At 42.1% G+C, this 20,541-nt stretch overlaps 1 protein-coding gene across 8 annotated transcripts in view; it reads left to right on the plus strand.

Annotated features, from left to right (window-relative positions):
* Positions 1-20,541, plus strand: part of SHROOM3 (shroom family member 3) — a 276,985-nt gene that overhangs the window by 185,736 nt on the left and 70,708 nt on the right. Inside the window, exon 1 of one of the 8 annotated variants that reach the window (XM_045857756.1) lies at positions 15,966-16,000. The exons of 5 other annotated variants lie outside the window; for them this stretch is intronic. In XM_045857756.1, the coding sequence (XP_045713712.1) occupies positions 15,981-16,000 (20 nt within the window). In that variant the 5' untranslated portion in view covers positions 15,966-15,980. Of the gene's footprint in view, positions 1-15,965; positions 16,001-16,312; positions 16,696-18,835; positions 18,941-20,541 lie in introns of those variants that run through there. 2 more of the 8 variants (XM_045857757.1, XM_045857754.1) reach the window with 2 other exon arrangements.

Consider the following 20,541-nt stretch of genomic DNA (forward strand, 5'->3'; position numbering starts at 1 on the left):
ACACTGTCCTAAGTGCTTGAGATTTAGTAAACAAACCCAGCAAAAAGCCCTGCCCTCAAGGAGCTTACATTCTGGGGTGCAAAGACTACGTCATCTCCAGGCTGTATTTCCATGGCTGTGTCCTAACTGGTCTCTGGCCTTGCTCCTTTCCATCGATGGCCACAGTAGGCAAAGAGATCCTTTTAGAATACAAATCTGGTCCTGTCCCTCTGCCTAAAATCTTCCAATGCTTTCCTGTTGCCTTTTGAATAAGCTTCAAACTCCCTACTAGGACCTGCCCAGATCTGCATATCCAAGCTGTGTCTGCCCCGTCAGCCACTTCCTCCTCTGTGCTCTTGTCCAGTCATACTGGTTTCTTTTCATTCCTGCGTTCTGCTGGGCTCTCTTCTCTCCATTCTATTTACCCAGCTAACTTCCACTCATTCTCCAGACCTCAGTTTAGAATCCTCTTGTAATTTCTCAGTTCTGGTTTAGGATGCATTCCTGTAGCACTCCAGCCTGCCAGACAGACTTCATCACACAGCACCTATGCCAAAGTAGTTGCCCAATAAAACATGGATGCTAGCCCTGACTGGTGTGACTCAGTGGATTGAACACCATCCTGTGAACCAAAAGGTCACCAGTTCAATTCCTGGTCAGGGCACATGCCTGGGTTGTGAGCCAGGTCCCCAACTGGGAGTATACAATTGGTGTTTCTCTCTCTCTCCCTCCTTCCCCTCTCTAAAAAAATAAGTAAATAAAATCTTCTTTTAAATGCATGCTGGATGAATAAACATCAAGGGAAACAGGTTTAGTTGGCACTGACATTTTTAGTTATGTGATGCCATAGCCTCCACACTTAAGGAAAAGAGTGTTTTTCAGATTTTTTCTGATCTAAGAAATAGGAGCTCTCTCAATGATTTGCATGAAGGATACGGTGAGAAAGTCAAGATGATTTATCCCTTTAAAAAAACATAGTAAGATTCTCTGATCTAACTGCATACATGGGGCTAATATTAATAAAGTGACATTCATCCCTGGCTGGTGTGGCTCAGTGGATTGATTGCTGGCCTATGAACCAAAGGGTCGCCAGTTCAGTTCCCAGTGAGGGCACTTGTCTGGGTTTCAGGCCAGGACCCTATTGGGGGCGCACAAGACACAACCACACATTGATGTTTCTCTCCATATCTTTCTCCCTCCCTTCCACTCTCTAAAAATAAATAAATAAGCAAACAAATGAACAAATAAATAAATAAGTGATATTCATACAAAGTTGAGCTTATTTGGCTAAAATAAACTAAGGTAATATATTTTCAGAGAGAAATAAAACAGGAAAAAAATAATCTATCCCTACTTTTGGCATTTAAGATTATTGTTTCGACTGCCATATGTCTTAAATGTTTTGATCAGATTCTTCTTACTGTAAATTATTCTGTTACTTCAAGTTAGGAACAAAGAAAAGAAAATACGAATTCCCTCCCTCTCCAGCCTGTGTTGATAGAAACAGTAAGCGCACACTGTGTGAAAAGTTCCCAGCTTTAAAATTTATTTTCTCCCCAAAGAAAAGCTACCTTTATTTCATTATTTTTAAAGCATACATGGGTTTTAATTTGGTGAGAAAATGTCCTTGCCATTAAGAGGATTCTGCCTCATTACCTCTAATAAAAAAGCCTTCCTCTTAACTTTGTGGAACTAAAGGAAGCATAAATTAAAATAACATTTGTTGTTTGTTGCTTTGATCAACAAACACCCATCTCCAAAAGAAAACACTCTAAACTAGGCCACATGGAAAACAGTTGTTTCCCTAAAATCAATCAATGCATATAAATAGCTCAGCCTCCAAACTGGATAAGAAAGGAAAAAATGGGATAGGGATGGGGATAGGCAGAAGAATTAGGAAGGAAATTGGGTTGGGGTTGTGAAGTTCTTTATTTTGCCTGTTGCCATGACTGTCCTCAACTGTTAGTTCTATGACTCTCAGACTTTTGACTTAGAATCAAATAGTAAGGACTTACTATAACCTGTTGTTTGGACTTGCCATTACCCATTATATATGTAATTTTTAAAATATTCAGTTGGCCAATGGTTCAGAAAGAGGAAGACACACTTTTCCTCTCTACTTCTGCAAACTCTTACATCTTTCTCTTTTTCTTCCTTTTGTCCACATAAAGAGAAAGCATATCTATGTATAATTGCGAGGCAGCTAGCTAAGAGGGAAAAAAAGGGAAGAGAAGGAATAAAATAATAGCCAAAGGAGCAGTAATGCATTTTCCTCTTCAGAAGGTATTCGGCCATTTTCCTCTTTTTCTTGTTTTTTAACGTTTTAAGTTTTTTTTTTTTTAATTTCAATTGAGGTAAAAAACACATAGCATAAAATTTACCAACTTAACCTTTATAAAGTGTATAGTTCACTAGTGTTAAGTATATCACATTATCATGCTAGAGATCTCCAGAACTTTTTCTTCTTGCAAAACTGAAACTGTAAACCCATCGAACAGCTTCCCAGTTGGTGCCTACTTTACTGCTGTTTTTAAATTAGAATGAAATAAATGGACTCTTCTGATTCTGTATAATGTCTTCATTACCCCATATGTTAGGGAAGCGAAAACATTCTGTCTTTTACATAAAGTAAAAGATAGATACCTGTCTTCCGAGAGCAGTGATCACTGTTTACATTTCTCTAGGTTACCTGTCTTTTCCTCTCTCCTACACTTTCTAAGATAAGGGAAGCACGGAACAAATCCTATCCTTGAACCTTTAGCAGACCTGCCTCTCTAACCCTCCTCCTAACCTGGGGATGGGAGGTGAGTTGTTCTCTAACCACGTAGAACCCTCTCCTTTCAAGTCAAATTTCCAGAAGCTATTTCCTCCTACCCACCCAGCCTCCCCATTCTCCCCACTCCAGCAACTGGGACACACTGGTCTCTTGTCTCACATTTCACACCAGCTGCCAGGGTCCTGACTTGGGTTGGCTCCAGTTTTCTGAAGCCTGGCAGTGAGTTAATAAGAAAACCAGGGATGTAAATCACGGGCTCAGACAGTTTCCTCTGGGGGAAGCTTTAGGTTCCCATCAGATCTTTTTATTCCAGTACATGAAGAGGAGACCAATGCTGCCTTCAGACACAAATAGGAATATAGTCCAGACATACACAAAGGCGGGTACAGGCAGGGAGTGGGAGGGAAGCTCAAAGTAAAGATGCTTAGCTCAGGCTTTCATTCTTCTTCCTGAAACACATTCATTGAATGAAGAGTGGGGATCTAATGCTATATTTAAAAGAAAATTAGCAGAATCCTGAATCTGGTAGTTCCAATACTGACTAGGGGAGGGTTCTCACTGGATAATTAGTAATATGTGATTACCACTGGTATTTCTAAAAGCAAGTGTTAATGTACTTTTTGGTTTGTGAGGTTGGCAGTTCCAAAACTCTGGTGGATCATTCACTGGGCATCTGTTCTCTAGCATGACTGCACCAGACACTGTGGAGTCCCAGGTGAGCACTAAAGATGTGCTCCGGCCCTCTAGAATCTCACCGTCCAGGTGGAGCATATTACAGCAGAGAAGGCTGGGGGCTGATGACAGGCTGAGGATCAAAGTCAAGGGAGCCTAAAGTTCTCTCTAAGGGACAGGGCAAAGTAAATGAAGCACTCAGCAGAGTGCCTGAGACACAGCGTTCAATAAATGAAAGTTGTTGTTAGTGACAAGAATGATGATAGTATCATCCAGACATTCACCCAGGAGTAGCCCTGATTGGGAAGACAGGGCATACATAGAACAAATAATGCTTCACAGTCATATATAATAAGCACTGAAATTTGGTTCATAAATTTGGGGGTGGGGGAATGGCTGAAGCATTTGGGGAATGGTCTTGAAAGATTGAGCCTTGTATAAACAAAGAGAGACAAGAACAGCCCGGACCCAAACGGCGAGATGATGGGTGTGTGCACAGTAGTCTGAGAGCGGTAGCTGACTCAACACTGACGTGTGCTCCGCACCTGGGCCTCAGAGGTGAGCCAGGCTCAGTCCCTGCACCTGGAACACTTCCAGGCCAGGAGGGGAGGTTTTCGTTTTAATGGTGCCAATAGCTCTGTTTAAAGTAAAATTTGATAAGGGCTACAGTAGATGATTGAATAATATATTTCTGAGCATTCAGAAAAGAGAGAAACTGCTTTTGGTTAAGGATCAGAGGAGTTTCCTTGAGAACAAAATGTGTTTTACAGGTCCTAGGAAAGGAATACCTTCTTCAGGTCCTAGGAGATGGGCTAGAATTTCCTTAGTAGAGACTGGGGTTGAGGAAGGAATCCCAGCCCAGGCAAAGGGACATGTGAATGAAGTGCTGAGGAGGGAAACCAGGGCATGCCTGCAAAGTGGTAACTATTGGACCTAGGAAGTGTAGGTAGAAAAACTCTGTCCCATATAGCTGAATCAATAAGGATGGAGTCAGGGAAAGTTCCCTTCATTTGGGAAAAGACACAATTTTTAAAGTAAAAAATAGTAAGTTTCCATTTACTGAGGGAAAAGATCATTTTGGAGGGATCTGGGGCTCTGCTCCTCTGCCATAAGATTGATGAGGCCAAAGGGGTCCAAGGAGCTTTTTCTTTCTCGGTGCTCCGAGTGGCAGTGAAGTCTTTCCCTGCAGAGAGTGGGAGCGCCCACCTTCCTCCGCCCTCTAGGAGACCACAAACACGTGTCCTCTTACTAAAGTACTGTCAGCTGCAGCATGATCTCGGTCCTCCGGGGTGGTAGAAGGACGGGGCACGGGCTTCGGAGTCGGGCAGACCTCTTTCATTCCTCATTCTGCCCTTTGTTTGCCTTTGGAACTCAGCAAGTTCCTTAAAATCGGAGCTTCATTTTCTCTCCAAATACAGAACTGCTCATAGGTACCTTGAAGCGTTATTGTTAAAACTAGAAAGAAGGTCTATAAAGCCCAAGGTTCGGTGTGGGACTAACACGAGGCACAAAATAAGCAGGGGCTGCTACTGCTGCTGGTGGGCTGCGGCTCAGCTCTTCCCGGGGTCTGCCCCGGGACTCGCCAGGGCAGCCCGCAGCCTGCGGCGTCTGCCCGGGACCCCGTGATCTTCTTGCCTTACCCAACACAGGCGCACTTTGGACACCTCCCAAAGGTGTGGATTATAAGAACTTTCCAAATAACTTTTCTCTCCCATCTTATCTGCTGGCTCCTAGGCAGGAGTACTAAAGAATGCGGAATAACACTGACTTCCGGCTCAGAGCAGAACGGTTCCCTGAACACCTGCTGGGGGAAAGTTGTGCTTCAAAGCAAGTAAGCTGGAAAGTAAAGAAAAAAAAAATGTTAATATTCAAGTGTAAACTATAACTGTGTCACTTCAGGCAAATGAAAGAGATCCTAGAAAAGGAACTATTAGCATGATGCTAGGGTGGCCGGAATCTTTCTTTAAAGCAAATTGTTTGCAGGTTTTTTTAAAATAAGGGGAGATGAACTGCCTTCTTTAAGTCAATAGTTAAAGTGAGACTGCCAAAAAAAGTAAGAGGAGCCACATTTAATTTCTCTGTTTTTCTTTTGAGAGCCAGAGAAGTTAGCACTTCAAGACCAATGGCGCTGCCAACTTGCTGGTGGGAAATTTATTTTCAAAATTAGGTTTACAAATGAAGATAAGGTTGTTGCTTTTTTTTAAGCCTAAAGCATCAAATAGGATTTAACCCTTTTTGAAAAATATGTAGACATTAAATACCCTATTATCTAAGCCTCAGTAGCAGTTAATCTTCAAAGTAAGTCATCTGCATTTCAAAAATACCAATTCGTTTTCACCCTAGCAACTTTTCTTGGTTTTATCTCCAGAAGTTAATACTTCTGCAGCACCTTGGGCTGTTCTTAAAGCAGTGTGGGGCAATGTTGATTCTATTTAAATATTTTAAATATCTATATGGAGTCAAGACTTCATATACACAGTCTAAGGGAGAAACTTAGCCAGTAGAATAAGTATCTTCATGTCATAAATAAAATTAGTAAGATGTCCTTTTTGAAAGGCCTAAATTTCTGATGCAATGCAGAGACCAGAAGTGCCAAATCAATCACCACTAAAAAAAGAAGTAATTTTGGTTTTGTTGATGTTGTGCACTGTCACGAAGAAATTATTGGTGTGTTTGATGAATTCTCTTAGCAAGGGAAGCAATTCTTTGTAATACATAGGTCGTGGGTTTGCAAGCAGTGGAATAACATGATACTTCTAGTCATTAAGACAGATTTCTATAGGTAGATCATTCATTCAGTCTGTGTGCCCATTTATAACCCCCGTCCACTTCCAGTTCTGCTCTCTCCATATGTATCACATGTTATTGGATTCACCTGCCTCAGCTTGGTTTTAAAACCCTCCGCTGACTGCCCTCCAGGCGTATGGGTATTTTCCATCCCAGGTCTACTCTGCCTCAGTCTTTCTCCATTTTTAGGTTTTATCTCCTGCACTATCTCAATGGCTCTTTCTTCCTACCCATTTTCCACTTGGCCTTCAGGGAAGCAGTTTTTGTAAAACTACCATTTGCAGGTCAATGGCAGAAATTGCACTGATTTCCATCTCTATGCTTCCCCTTCCTTGGGGCCTCCTGAAAATTCTTATTCATCTTCATCTGTATCTTCAGAAACATGAATATTCTTCTAGAAAGAAGAAAAAGCAGTTACTGGTTCCATCAGAACATACTGGATTGTATCCCAGAAAAGATTTCCATCCTCAGTTCTTACACTTCTCAGACACCATTAATCAAAATAGTTCCAATAGTAGAAAATAACGTTCACACTTCCGCTCAGGCCCAGGTTAGGCTGAGGATGTTGGCTGGCTCCTCCCTGTCTGCCCTTGCCCATGTCATCCCCCCACTTTCCCTGGGCACGTTCTCCCCAGTGACAAGGGCATGCCAGTATTTGAATGCACTCCAGTTGAACCCAGGCTGTTAAGGGCCTGTCACTTGTAGAGTTTTGCCTTTCAGGATTTTGGCTGTCAGTACTCATCGTCACCTAGATCACATGTGTTTTTCCAAGAGTCAAATGACCTTCACATACCAAGCTCACTTCACCTTCTTCCAGAAGATTGCTGCCCCTAACAGGAGGTGGCAGCTGTTCGTAGTTCACACCAACCCTGTTCTAAGCTTCAGGGTTAAAAAGGAAAAGCACTTTCTCCAGCACAAACAGCTACTATCACTTTTAAGCTGGTGCAGTTTAGTTGTTTGAATTGCAGACTGACCTGTACCTTTTGTACAAGTGAATTTATAAAGTGGATTTTCTTACCTGAAATTTTGCTCAGTTGCCAAAATTTAAATGAATGCCATGAGTTGCAGAATTTACCATAATTCTGACATCATCATTCTCTCCCATACAAAATTAATCATGATTTTAAATGGATCCTAATTAATAAGAACTAAAATTCAACAAGAACGTACTTTACGCCAGGCACCATTCTAATTGCTTCATATGAGATGTTACATCTGAAACTCAGGTTCAGTTTTTAGCTCTCACTTTACAGATGGGTAAGCTCATGGAGAAGGTTCATGACCAGCCCAAGGTCACATCATAGATTCTGTGGCCAGGATCTAAGAACTGTGCCCCCAGAGACTGTGCTCTTAAATATGATGCAATGCTAGCCTCCAGGGAGTGGGATTCCACATTAGGCATTATGATCAAAATCAATGAGCCCCTCCCACTCAATGGCATCTTCCACATGCCATTGGGGTGACTTCTTAAAGGTGTAGATCTGATCGTGATGCTGGTATAAAGTTTTAATGATTTCTCACTGCCTACAAGATAAAGCCTAAATCCTAAAGATGTTCCACAAGGCACGCTACCATCTTCTGCCTCTCCATCTGCTTCATTTCCACCTGACAGCTCCCCAGCTGGCCAGAGATGTCTGATGCTTCAGGACCTTCAGACTTTCTTCCCTGACTTTTCCCCTTCCTCGTAACCTCAGTACGCTCATGTATATCCTTTGAGACCCCTCTCAAACACCTTCTCTATACCCTTCCCTGACATAAATACCCTCTGTTCTGTTTGGTATCCTTCTGTACTGGCATCCTCTCTTCTGTACTGGTATCCTTCTCTACCAGTACATAGAACAAATGTAAAAGTAAAAATAGCTACTATTTTTTAGCTACTATGTGTTTGGCAAAGCACTGAGAATTTTGCATGATTGATGGGCACAAATCTTGAGTCACAAACAAAAAATGAAAGACATGTAACTGTTTCTTTAAAAAAAAACCTGACGATTCCTGTTTTAAGACCTCATTCAGCCAAGAAACAGAAACTTAATACCAGCCAGTTCAGCATCTCCTGCAGCTCCTGAGGTTGCAGCTGAGTTGTGAGGGGTTAGGCGGAGTCCAGGGTTGCATGTGTATCAATGTGTGTGTGTGTGTGTGTGTGTGTGTGTGTGTGTGTGTGTGTGTGTGTGTGTGTTGTGGGGAGGCCTGGTGAAGTTGCACCTCTGGTCTCCACGTCCCATCACCCCATCTCCCCATGCTGGTGTCTGGTCACTTCTGAGCTGGGGTAGTTGTGTCTGCAGCCTCCTCAGATCCATCAGGCATCTGTGACCATTTAGCTTTACCAGACACTTCTGCCCCTCCTGGACCACTCTGGGCTGGGAGGATTGGAGGCAAGCGTGAGGCTCTCTCCTGCCTCAATGCACACACAGACATTTCTTTGACTACTACTCTGTGCGGGGTTCCCATTAACTCTGGGCCTGAGCCAGCGCTTGGGACTCTTGCGTGGGGTCAGGGCCCACATACTTTCTGCTTTCAAATCCCTAAACCTATCCAGAGCTTCCATTTTGCCCCATGTAGGACTCAGAATTGCTCCAGCTTCTAACTCCCCTTCACTTCCCTCCTTTGCCCTCCTTTGTTAGTCCTAGAAAGCTGTTATGTCTGTTAGGGAGAAAAACAGGCTCTGAATAATTTAGTTTTCTTCCAGATCTTAATTCTTATGCCTAGATCCCTTTGTTGTATGAGTTATGTTGAGTCATCCCTACCTTGGTCAATGAATGAATGTTCCTGACTCAGAAAGAAAACAGGACTCTGAGGACATTCTATGGAGGGAGTAAGAACATCTACTATCTCACTAGTACTCCTGCCCTGCAGACACAGTCAATGAATATCTCGTATCATCTTTGCAAAAAACTATGGGAGGTGCAATTATTCATATTTTACAGAGGAAAAACTGAGGCATAGTGAGATCAATTAACTTTGCAAGCAGGTGGCAAGCTCTTGAAGCCAGTCCATGCTCTTGACCACCAACCACACTCTCCTTTCCCTATCACTTGGTATTGGGATAATTTCTTTAGATATCTACGTTTGTAAGTTAAATCATGAGCACCTTGAAGTCAGGGCTAGGTCCTCCTCCATCTTGATATCCCCAAAGCCTGGCAGGTGCCCAGTAGGTGGTATTTGAATTGAAATGGGTTAAGCAAGGAGAAAGAAAAGGAGGAGGAGAAAAAAAGGCCAATGGGAAAATGTTCTTAAGCTATCCTGAAACACCCTGAATGATACGTTTGATGATATTAGCTAAATCATATCCAGAACTGAACCCTTTTTACATTATATTGTCAGATTAGTGGAGGCATAGAAATTAATAACTTGTGTCCAGGAAAGAAAGAAGATGCACTGTCACTGGTGACCCAGCAGTAACAAGTGTGGGCCACATGCAGAGGAAAGTGGTGACCAGACCTGCTGACCATTGTCATTGGCCAATATAGCCCCCGGTGATTTTTGTCTACTTTCTAGACATTGTCTTCCAAGATGTTGGCAGTTTATAAATCTAACTTCTGGAATTTCATACCCTTCTATTAAATTTTTGCCTGAAAGCTCTTGCTATTTCACAGTATATAAATCCCTCTGATAACAAGTATCATATTTATTAGATAACATATACATCTAGGTGAAGGGTAAAAGTTTTAGGCTGTGACATGCCCCAGTTACAATCAAAGGAAGGTCTGCCGAATAGATATTTTTCTTCTTCATAATTGTTTAACTTGCAGTTTATCTTTTAAGTTTTTATTATTGGATGTTGTAACAAATACTATCACACAATAAAAGTAAAACAATAAAGTTGACATTTTCCCATCCCGCCTCTTCCAGGTAACTTCTGCTAACAACCTGGTGTATGTTTTTCCTTGTGCTTTTAACATGTGTGTTCAATCACATCTTTGTGTTCATTTTTTTAAAAATGTGCTCTCCTGCCCTCTTCTTTGTCTTATGTCTTCTAGCCGCCCTCTCTCATTCTTCCCCCTTTCTCCATTCCTTCTTCATCTCTTTTTCCTCTCTTTCTTCTCTATTTTTCATTTTCCACCTTTCCCCCATTCCATATTATTAGCCTTGGAGCACAATGGCTCTTAGGACCCTGAATCCATCCTTGAGATGTTGCAACTTAGCCTGAGTTTTGGGGGTGAGCTTATTTCTTTGGTTGCTGTGTTTCAAAGCCTCAGCATGAGAAAGTGAGAGGGAAGGGTAAGGCAGAGCATGAAATATTCACTTAATCAGAATTAACTTATTTGGTTGAAATATTTCAGAACTCAGGGTGCTGTTGTAATTATTAAAGTTTTTACTGGTAATTCAAAGAGTAAAACACTGTTTTTAAAAATGCCCAGATGCTATAGAAGTATTTAAAAACAAAAGGTAACCTTATATTTACCCCCCAGATTTCCTCTCCCTATGGTCTTATTCCCCAGGAATAGTTTAGCATTTCCTTCCAGATGTTTTTTTCTAGACTCTGTTTTAAAGATTTTATTTATTCATTTTTAGAGAGAGGAGAAGGGAGGGAGAAAGAAAGGGAGAGATACATCAATGGGTGGTTGCCTCTCACATGCCCCCTGCTGGGGACCTGTCCTACAACCCAGGCATGTGCTCTGACTAGCAGTTGAACCAGCAACCCTTTGCTTCACAGTCCAGTGCCCAATCCCCTGAGCCACACTAGCCAGGGCTTTGCTGGACTTTTATAACACATGTAATAAATATTATATATCACGTGTATATAGTTCTTTCAGTTAACAATGTGGACATCTCTTCAGGTCACTACAAATGGATTTACCCCTTTCCTTTTAAATGCTGCTTCGCAATGAACTTAACCATTTTCTATGTGAACATTTAGGTTGCTTCCAATTTCCAGTATGCATTTCTAATCTTTCAGGTAAGACTTTCCAAACAGAATGTGTCAGTCCTTGTCTTCTTAATGACTTGAGGCTGCCGACCTGAGTGACTGTTACATAATCATTGATACTCATAACACTGAAAATGTCCTTTGCCTCCCACGTTTCCATGAGGACAAAAGCTTGCCGACTACCTTCACCCTCTGAAGGTAGTCGTATAAAGTTTTGACACAGGATACTAAACCTGACCCAGTAAGCCATGCACACTGCAATTGAGTGCTATACTGACTTATATTTATAGTGACACACAGAATGAGTGAATTTCCCAACCTTGTCCTGCTCTCTCTCATCCTTGGGTTCTGACCTCTGTAAGATTCTGGATAACAGCCAGGTAGCCTAAAGGCTATTGCTTGGCACCTTAGTCCTGGGGCTAAAAAGAACAACAGAAAACAGAGGTGCTCTTATCGACATGAGTCAGTTGCCAGCTGCAAAAAATGCCTTAATAAGGAGAGAGGTGAGGAAGGTGTTAGCTCAGAGGACAAGGGCTCGCTGGGCTCCTTACAGGAAAAGACTGTGATGGAGGATAAGAGACTACACATCGCAGGTCCTCGAATCACATCATTTTGTTATAATGTTGATGACAAGCTACAGGAACTTAACTCATGTTTATATCAACGAGCCTATGACAAAATTGGTTTTGTTATATGCCATTTTGCTTAAAGTCACAGAACCTATTGAGGATGTGAAGTAAAGACTTACTGTCACTCTGAGAAGATGAAAAGTGTTTTCCCCTTCATGTTACGATCACCCCTTCATGAAATAAGTTATTTCTCAGGTTTGACATGGTCTTAAACATGCTTCCTTACTTTAAAATTTCATTTTACTATATTATTCACTAGGATGATTATTCACTTGTTTTTTACATTTTGCTGTGATTTGTTCAAAAAAGTTAAAACATTAAAGTGAGTATTATATTAGAAATTATATAATGTTCACATTAAACTCAAATGCCCATTTAAAAAGGAAGTACACTATATGTTCTGCCTAATATTTTCTCTCTAAAGCAACCACCCTTGTTTCAAGTGGATCCTTTCTTGGTTGTGGGTTGTTCATGTGGAATGTTAAACAACCCCTAGACCTGACTGTCAATACACAACAGATACTAACATTGCTTTTCTAATGTGTCCCCATCTAAAAGAAAAGTGCAGATGAACCAGGGAATTTACTGTGTAGCTGTGGCAACAGCAACTTGCTATTTTTATTGTGTTGTTGTTATTATTATTATTAATATTTAGCAAAGATCCTTACATTTCAAAGTTACAATTTTCACATTAAAACTTTATTTAAAATAACAGAAAGAACATCAAATGGAGTTGGTATAAAAGCAATTGTAGACTACATTTTTAAAGATTTTATTTATTTTTAGAGAGAGGAGAAAGGTTAGAGAAAGAAAGAAAAACATTGATGCACAAGAAGCATCAATCAATCAGCTGCCTCTTGTTCTCCCCTAACTGGGATCCTGCCTACAACCAAGGCATGTGTCCTGACCAGGAATTGAACTGGCGAACTTGCAGTTTTCAGGAGGATACCCAACATATTGAGCTATACCAATCACCGCAATTGTAGACTATTTTTTTTCCCAAAGAACATACCTATTTCAAGCTTTTTTTAAAAAAAGATTTTATTTATTTATTTTAAGAGAGGGGAAGGGAGGGAGAAAGAGGGAGAGAGAAACATCAATATGTAGTTGCCCCTCGCGTGGCCCCCACTGGGGATGTTGCCTGCAACCCAGGCATGTGCCCTGACTGGGAATCGAACCTGCGATGCTTTGGTTCGCAGCCCGAGCTCAATCCACTGAGCTACGCCAGCCAGGGCTGTAGACTATTTTTAAGTGAAATGTAGTTTAGTAGTTTTAAGTACAAAATCTATTGCAAAACTACACTACCATAAAATTGAAAAGATGCTAAATTTATGAGAATAAGTTCAGAATCTAAATCATTATATGATTTCTGTATATAGTTTCTTTAAAGATACAACTAATTTAAAGTTTTAGGCTAATTGAAATGAAACAATTCAAAGAATAATTGCTGAATCTGGAATTTTCAGATATATGGAAATAATCCTAGATTTCTTCAGTTTTTTGTTTGAAAAATACACTCATTCTTGTAAGTGTCTCCTTATTAATTAGACCTGACAATTGTAGTGGAAAAGTGAACATCTAAATATGTGTATAGTATGAATCAGACCATTTTGATCCTCAATTAGCATAGTCTAATTTGATGTGATTTTAAACATATCTGGGTTATCATATTCACTCAACTGAATTTTGGGTTTGTAGGGTGACATATTGAGAGATTGGAGACATGAATGCACAGGTACCTGTAGCGGCAGCCTCGGCCGTCCCACCGCCACGCCTGTTTTTGACTCATGACCCTCTCCCATCGCCACCTCGGTGGACCTCCCGCACTTCGCTCTCACGTGGCTCTGTGCAGGCCGGTGCTGAGGCACCCCACTCTGTCGGGGACTTAGTCCAGTCTCTTTGGTCTTTTTTTCCTACCGCCCACGCCAGTGTCAGAGAAGACTGGGGGTGGGGGGCGCACAAATATGCCTGTTTCAAAGTATAAGTTTTATGGTGTGTGAATTATATCTGAATAAAAATGTTTTAAAATAATCATGACTTTAAACAAAAGAAAAAGTATGCAAATAGTAGGTTCCAGACTGGCCACGCAAGCCCTTGTCTCTAAGAGCAGGTTGTGTACTTTTCGCCTATTTGTTACATCCTCATAAAGGGTTTTAGCATGCTTAAAGCTTTATTTCTTGATATCTATGTCCATTTTTTAAAAGATTTTATTTATTTATTTTTAGAGAGGGAAGGGAGGGAGGGAGAGAGAGAGGAGAGAGAGAGAGAGAGAGAGAGAGAGAGAGAGAGAGAGAGAGAAACATCAATGTGCAGTTGCTGGGGGTTATGGCCTGCAACCCAGGAATGTACCCTGGCTGGGAATCGAACCTGGGACACTTTGGTTCCCAGCCCACACTCAATCCACTGAGCTATGCCAGCCAGGGCTATTTTTATTTTTTTAAAAGAGTTTATTTACTTATTTTTAGAGAGAGGATAAGGGAGAGAGCAAGAGAGGGGGAGAAACATCAACATGTTGATGTTTCACATGCTCCCAACTTGGGGCCTGGCCTGCAACTCAGACATGTGCCCTGACTGGGAATTGAGCCGGCGATCCTTTGGTTTGCAGGCTGGTGCTCAGTCCACTGAGCCATACCATCCAGAGCCTATGTCCATTTAAAAAAAAATAGAACTCTCTGGATTCTAGTGTGATGCACCATTTCTGAGAGCAGTCTTAATACTGGAACTCAAGGTTGGTGTTGCTTGACAGAGGCTGTCTTCATATTTGGCTTGGAGTTTATTCATACATATATTTGCTATGTGTAACTATCTCATGGACATTTGCCAGTTATGCTTTGTGAGGAGAGTGGACCATTTTGCAGAATTGTAGAAGGAGGACTGAGACACCAGATGAGGGAATTTGCCCCTATCTCATGGAGAAAGATGTTAGCATAATTTTGTATTGCTGTGGAGATTTCTTCATTTCCTGTCTCACCTTTGATCCCATGAAACAGGTTGTTTTCCTTTCATCTACAAAAATCTGATGATGCTTCTAAATTACAGATACAAGTAAAAAGTAATTTTCAGAGTCCGTGGTACAATGCAAGCCCAGTGATAGACTTCACTGGCACAATACAGGCTGTGTGGAAGGTTAGACCTGAACCCCAAGTGTGTTTTTAATCACCAATTTAAAGTGATGTTCCACACAGGAGTAGAGGGACCTGTTCCACCCTTATGAGATTTCACCTGCCCCTGAGCACTGAGAAAACAAGATAAAGGAGCAGCAGGATAGAGACCTGCTATGCTTCCAGAGCTCCTGCCTGTGTCCTCAGCTAGTATTTATTTCCTCAACAATCTTGTAAGGGAGTGCAGTGTGCCTCCAAACTGTAAGGGCTGACCACTTCATTAAAGTTTAAGTTCTGAACATCACCTTGCCTTTACCCAAAACTAGGTTCCCTGTAGGACACAAGACAATCCACATGAGCCTCCCAGTGTGCCAAAACCCCGCTGTGTCACAGGTGTTTGTATGTGTTTGGACATCTTCATCATACCACTGAAAATAAAATCTAATTTTAATAGGGGTAATGCTGTACAGGGTGGGGGAGAGCCTGTGCATGAAGATATTGGTAAAGAGGTTTATTTAGTTGTTGTCATTGAATTTGGCCAGGTTATAACAAAGAGCACAGCCAAGTAAAGACAAGTGGTATCAACTGTAGGAGAACTAAGTTTTCTAATTCCTACCTACTTAGGCATTCTCTTCTTTCGTGTCAATTTGTGTATTTATTGCCTTGAAAATAGAACCTGATACTCACCCGGCACGGGAGATACCATGATCAAAAATAGAACCTGAGATTTTAAAAAAACAGGGATTCTGCATGAGTAAGAAAAAAATGAGGCCACTTACAAATTGTCTTAATGTCTGGGGCTGACATGTGAAAGCAATTAAGAATGGTACTGGAGGGGGGCGGGTCTTAACTTCATTGAAAGAGGCTGGAAGAGCCTTTGAAGAAAGATGAATCTGAAAATAGCACCATACCTTTCTTAAGAATAACTGGCACCCTGACCATAAATGCAAAACAAATGTAAATGTGTCTGAGACCCAAAAGTTTCCAAGGCTGAATCCAGTATCTCTCAGAAGGTCACAATCCTAACCACTGAAATAATCACTTGTCTCTCATTAGAGGTGGTGCTCATGGAAACAAAAAAAGGGGCTGCGAGGAAGGTTTCGCGGATCAGCAAGAACCCGAGTCTCTGCTGTTGACTTCTACTGGAGAGAGGACATCGAGAGGAAAGGATGGTTATTTTCCTTGTAATGTGAGCTTTTTTTTTTTTTGAAGCTGTGAACTTTTTACCTTGCTTCATTCATGCTTCATTTGATCAATTACTAACTGTATAGCCCCGGAAAAGCGAGCGCACGCTTTTTAAAGTTGATATTTTACTTTTGGACTCTTCATTTCAAAATGGGGGGCGGGGGAAGAGTTGGGCACCTTTAGGGCCGTGAACTGCTCAAGGAGAGACACAGTGTGTGCGATGGTGCCCTATTATCAAGAGGACCTGAGTGGAGCCCGACTCCTGCAGTCCGGAATCCGTTTTCAAACCTTAGGGAGCCTGCTCTGTCTTTGACATGCAAATCTGGTCCTGAGCGCCCCGGCCAATCCGGGAGGCTTCCTGTGGGATTACCTGGTGGCGGGCACCCAGCGAGCCGGCCCCTCCGGTGCGGCCTGCGGCGGGGAGGCGTGGTTGTGGGCGCCCCTGCGCCCTTCGGTCCCCGGCACCCGAATTCAGGCCCCTGGCGCTGCGCGACCGACCGCAGTGCGCCGCGCCGCAGCCGCCCTAGCCCGGGTGCCGAGGCGCCCATTGTTGAGCACGGCCGAGCGGGCCAGCGAAGATCTGCGCCGCCTCCGCGCCGCCTCCTCCCAGAGGTGGAGAGGTTTGAACTTGGCGTCTGCCTGGAGTCCCGGCGCGGCCCTGGGGGCTGGGGGCCGGCGTCCGCCCTGCGAGCAGCGATGGTGAGTGCGAGGCTCGGGTCTGCTTGCCCTGGCCAGTGGCGGGCGCAGTGGGGGTGCACTGCTGCCTCTGAAGGAGGGTGGGAAGGTGCCCCGCCACCTACTTTCTAAAGGGTGTCTATTTCGCTCCCTGCGGCGACTCAGGAGACCGGGTCTGTGGGGACGGGTCCCAGGGTTGGCTCTCACTGCGGCTGGCCTGATGGGGGGGTTGGGGTAGGTGGCGCTCTCCGAGGGTCTCCTGACACTTCTGGGTCTTGGTGTTTGTTGTTTTTTTTTATTGGATTGGCAGAAACTGCCACTCCAAGAAGAAAATAATTGCAGATCATTGACGGCATGGAAACTTTTCAGAAGAAATGATCTGTGAAATATTTTAATTTTGATAAATTGCTTCCCACGAGAGCTCCCACTGAGTTTAGAACGGCTTGACTTTCTTCATTTGACTGGATTCGCTTTTGTAGGGTAGGTCCCAAATGGTCTTTGAAAGGCGTGCCTGCCCCCCACCCCACTTGTGCCTGATCTTAAGGCAAATTTTTAAAAGGTGTGTTCCACGGTCATGTAGGGAAATTAAATCGTGCAAATGAAAGTATATCTGACACATGCTCTACTCTGAGTTGACAGAGGGATAAAAGGGCTTTGCTGAAGGATGGGGGAAGAGCTCGTGAAATTTCAGTATATCAAGCATCCTGTGGGAGTGGGCTGGGGTGTGTCAGTCTCTTTCCCTCAAGTATTTTAGCATTATTGGGTTTTTGTGTTAGTTAGTTTTTAAATCATAGTGTTGTGGTGGTGCACTTCTGTGCACCCAGGCTTTTTGGACTGGGAGCAAAAGATCGCCCACAGGCACATAATCTCCATGGAGAGATTGCTGTGAGATATCAGAGTGAGACAGGAAATCTTAGCACAGAGGCTTCTAAAGATAGTTACGTGGTTTTTTGTATTGCTAATTGTTAATATTGAAAGGCTAGTTCAATGATCATTTCCAATTAAAAGCATGGTCAGATATATGGCTAAATTTCCTCCCCAAATAATTCCACCAGACGTTGTTTTGGATTTTAACTAATTCTGATTGATATTTTTGTTTTTTAAAATATCTTTTTTTTCTGATTATAAAACTATTACATGGCCATTGCGGAAAAGGTGCGATATACAGGAGTGAGAAAAAAGTGAAGTTACCCTTAACGACAACGTTTATGAGCTGTTTGCTGAGGCCCAGTTTTTATAGAAGCCTCGTCATTTGAAAACTTTGAGCTATGGATATTTTAAAAAATTGCTAACAAACCTGGTTAGGCACTAAAACTAGTGACTGGCAAGGAAATAAACTTGTACTTTAAAAAAATGTTATAACCTACAATAACCTATTCACATGGTTTCATGGAACAGAATTTACTGTGGCAATGTCTCTTGAATCAACTTCCCACATCTGTTCCTGACAAATGGTTTCTGTTTGCATAGGCTGTTTGGTAAATACGTCTCTCTACTATTTAAGGCAAAGGACCCAAGCACATACCCCTTTCCAGTGCTTGTAGCTAGGCTCATAGAGTTAATATTTTTATTGGTTTCTACATCAGAACTTCCTCACCGTATGCTTGATAAAACCCTGGAGAAGGTTACCAAGGGATGTTGTAGAGAATTTACTTCCCTGGAGATGTTAAGAATAGGATAAACATCCATCTGCCTAGGATGGCTTCAGTGCAGTGCTGCCTGGGTTTAGGAAGACTAGGTCACCTCTCAGAGCCCAAATTGAGGAAGTCTAAATTTATTTCAGTCCTCAGTAACCTGAGGCCAACAAAAATAATGATTGCCCCAAAGCACCTGAGTCTAGTATGAGGCAAAGCTCTGCTTTGATAACAAAGATTATTTCTTTTGTCAGAAAGATTTAAATTTTCCTCTAGGACAGTATAAATTCTGTGATTTAAAGCAAATGAATGAAATGATTCATGGGAGTTAAAGGTCCTGCCTCAAAGGCAGGAAGGAGTTTATTGAGATTAACCCCTGAGATGAGGATGGTACCCCTGAGACCTCTCTCCACTTTAAACCCAATGTTCTTTTCATTATGCTATCTTATGTGTTAAACCTGGTTACATTTTTACATTAACATTTTACTTTCTCCTCAAAACGTATTCTTGACTTTTCATTTTCAATGTAGAAACCATGTGGCGTATCTGCCAAAACCAAGTATGCCTGCAACTTGTGTTGAGGCCGCCCCCCTGGACTCCAGCGGTGCTGCTGTTTCGCTTGCTTCTTTTAGAAGGTCAGGATTTCATGGGTTACTGCTTCCTCCGCCCTCCTGGTTGACAGAAGGATCCTGTAATTCTAACCACTGGGTGACCTCAATTGCAGTGACACCTTCCTCCCTTCCCATGGAGTCACTTGATCAGGAGCAGCCACTCCTCTTTCTTCCTGCAGGATCACTGGGGGGGTTCACTTTCTAGGAAAGGTCATGTCAAAAAGAAAATGGGGAAGTCAGGAGTCTCCTGGCTGGACAGTTTTTCACCGGCTTGAATGAAAGAGCAGCACCTCCACTTCACAGCCTTGGGCTTGTCTTATTTTTCCACGCATGTCAAGCATGTTTTCCTCTGCTATAGTAATGCTATAAAAGGGATAGGAACACAGTAGGGACAATGGTCATTCATTTGTGCAGCAAACATTTACTATGTGGGAGGGAGCCCAGGAACTGGAAATGGGTTCTTTGCCCTCAGGGAACTTGTATAAGAGGAGAAATCAAACATGTTAATGAGCTGGGGCATTTCTGAGGGAGGTAAGAACCTGGTACAGAGTTAAGAACTTAGGTTTGTTGTAGTGAAACACACACCAACCCTATGACCCAACATTTTCACACCTAGCTATTCACTTAAGGTAGATGAGCACAAATGTCCACAAAATGACTTGTAAAGAATGTTCATAACAACTTTATTCATAATTGTGTACATCTGGACCCAACCCTAAGTTCATCAACAGGAGAATAGAGAAAATGTGGTACATTCATATAATGGAATACTACTCAGTAATCAAAAGGAATGAACTCGTGATATGTACAACCACCTGGGTGGCTCTCATGTCAAACTGAAAGAAGCTAGGCACAAAAGAATACGGGAGCAATTCTGGTTATGAAGGACTAGAATGGGCAAAAATATGACAGCAGAAGTTAGTGCTTGCCTCTGGGCATGGGGGATTGACTGAAAAGATGTAAACAGAGATTTTCTGGAGCAATGGAAATGTTCTGTGTCTTTTTTTTCAGTGATAATTACATAGCTGTCCACAATTATCAAAATGCATTGAACCAAACACTTAAGACCTATGCACTTTATTGTATGCAAAGCATCAGTTCAATTAGAACAACTTAGGTTCTAGAGATCGACAAGGGTACGCATCCTATCTCTGACTCTAGGTTTATATTACCTTGGGCAAGTTATTAAATGCCCCTGAGCCTGAAAGCATTGGATAATAATAAAATATCTCCTTCATAGGGTTATTGTGTGGATTAAGTTATTATAGATAATGAAAGTGTTCAGCTTGGTCAGAGAAGTCAATAAATGTCAGCTAATAATTCCATGCACTGTGATGAATTTAATATGTGGTTTTGGTGTTAATATAAAATTAATTGCATTTTTTATGAAAGCCATCTTATTTAATATTATCAAGGATCTTATAACATATTAACCAATACCCTTAACATTATATGTATCTTCTTTTTAATGGGTAATTTCTTGAGGTTGTAGGGAATTTAAGTAAGTTCTAGCCTACCTGAGCAAAGTACCACCGGGGCTTTGCTTTGCCAGCACAAGTACACCCTAAAGAGCAGAAATACCCACTCGGCAAACCCCTCTGCTTCTGAGAACTGATTTAATGATA

This window comes from Phyllostomus hastatus, unplaced genomic scaffold, assembly GCF_019186645.2.
Source record: "Phyllostomus hastatus isolate PE091 unplaced genomic scaffold, TTU_PhHast_1.1 phas_scaffold_1674, whole genome shotgun sequence".
Classification (NCBI taxonomy): domain Eukaryota; kingdom Metazoa; phylum Chordata; class Mammalia; order Chiroptera; family Phyllostomidae; genus Phyllostomus; species Phyllostomus hastatus.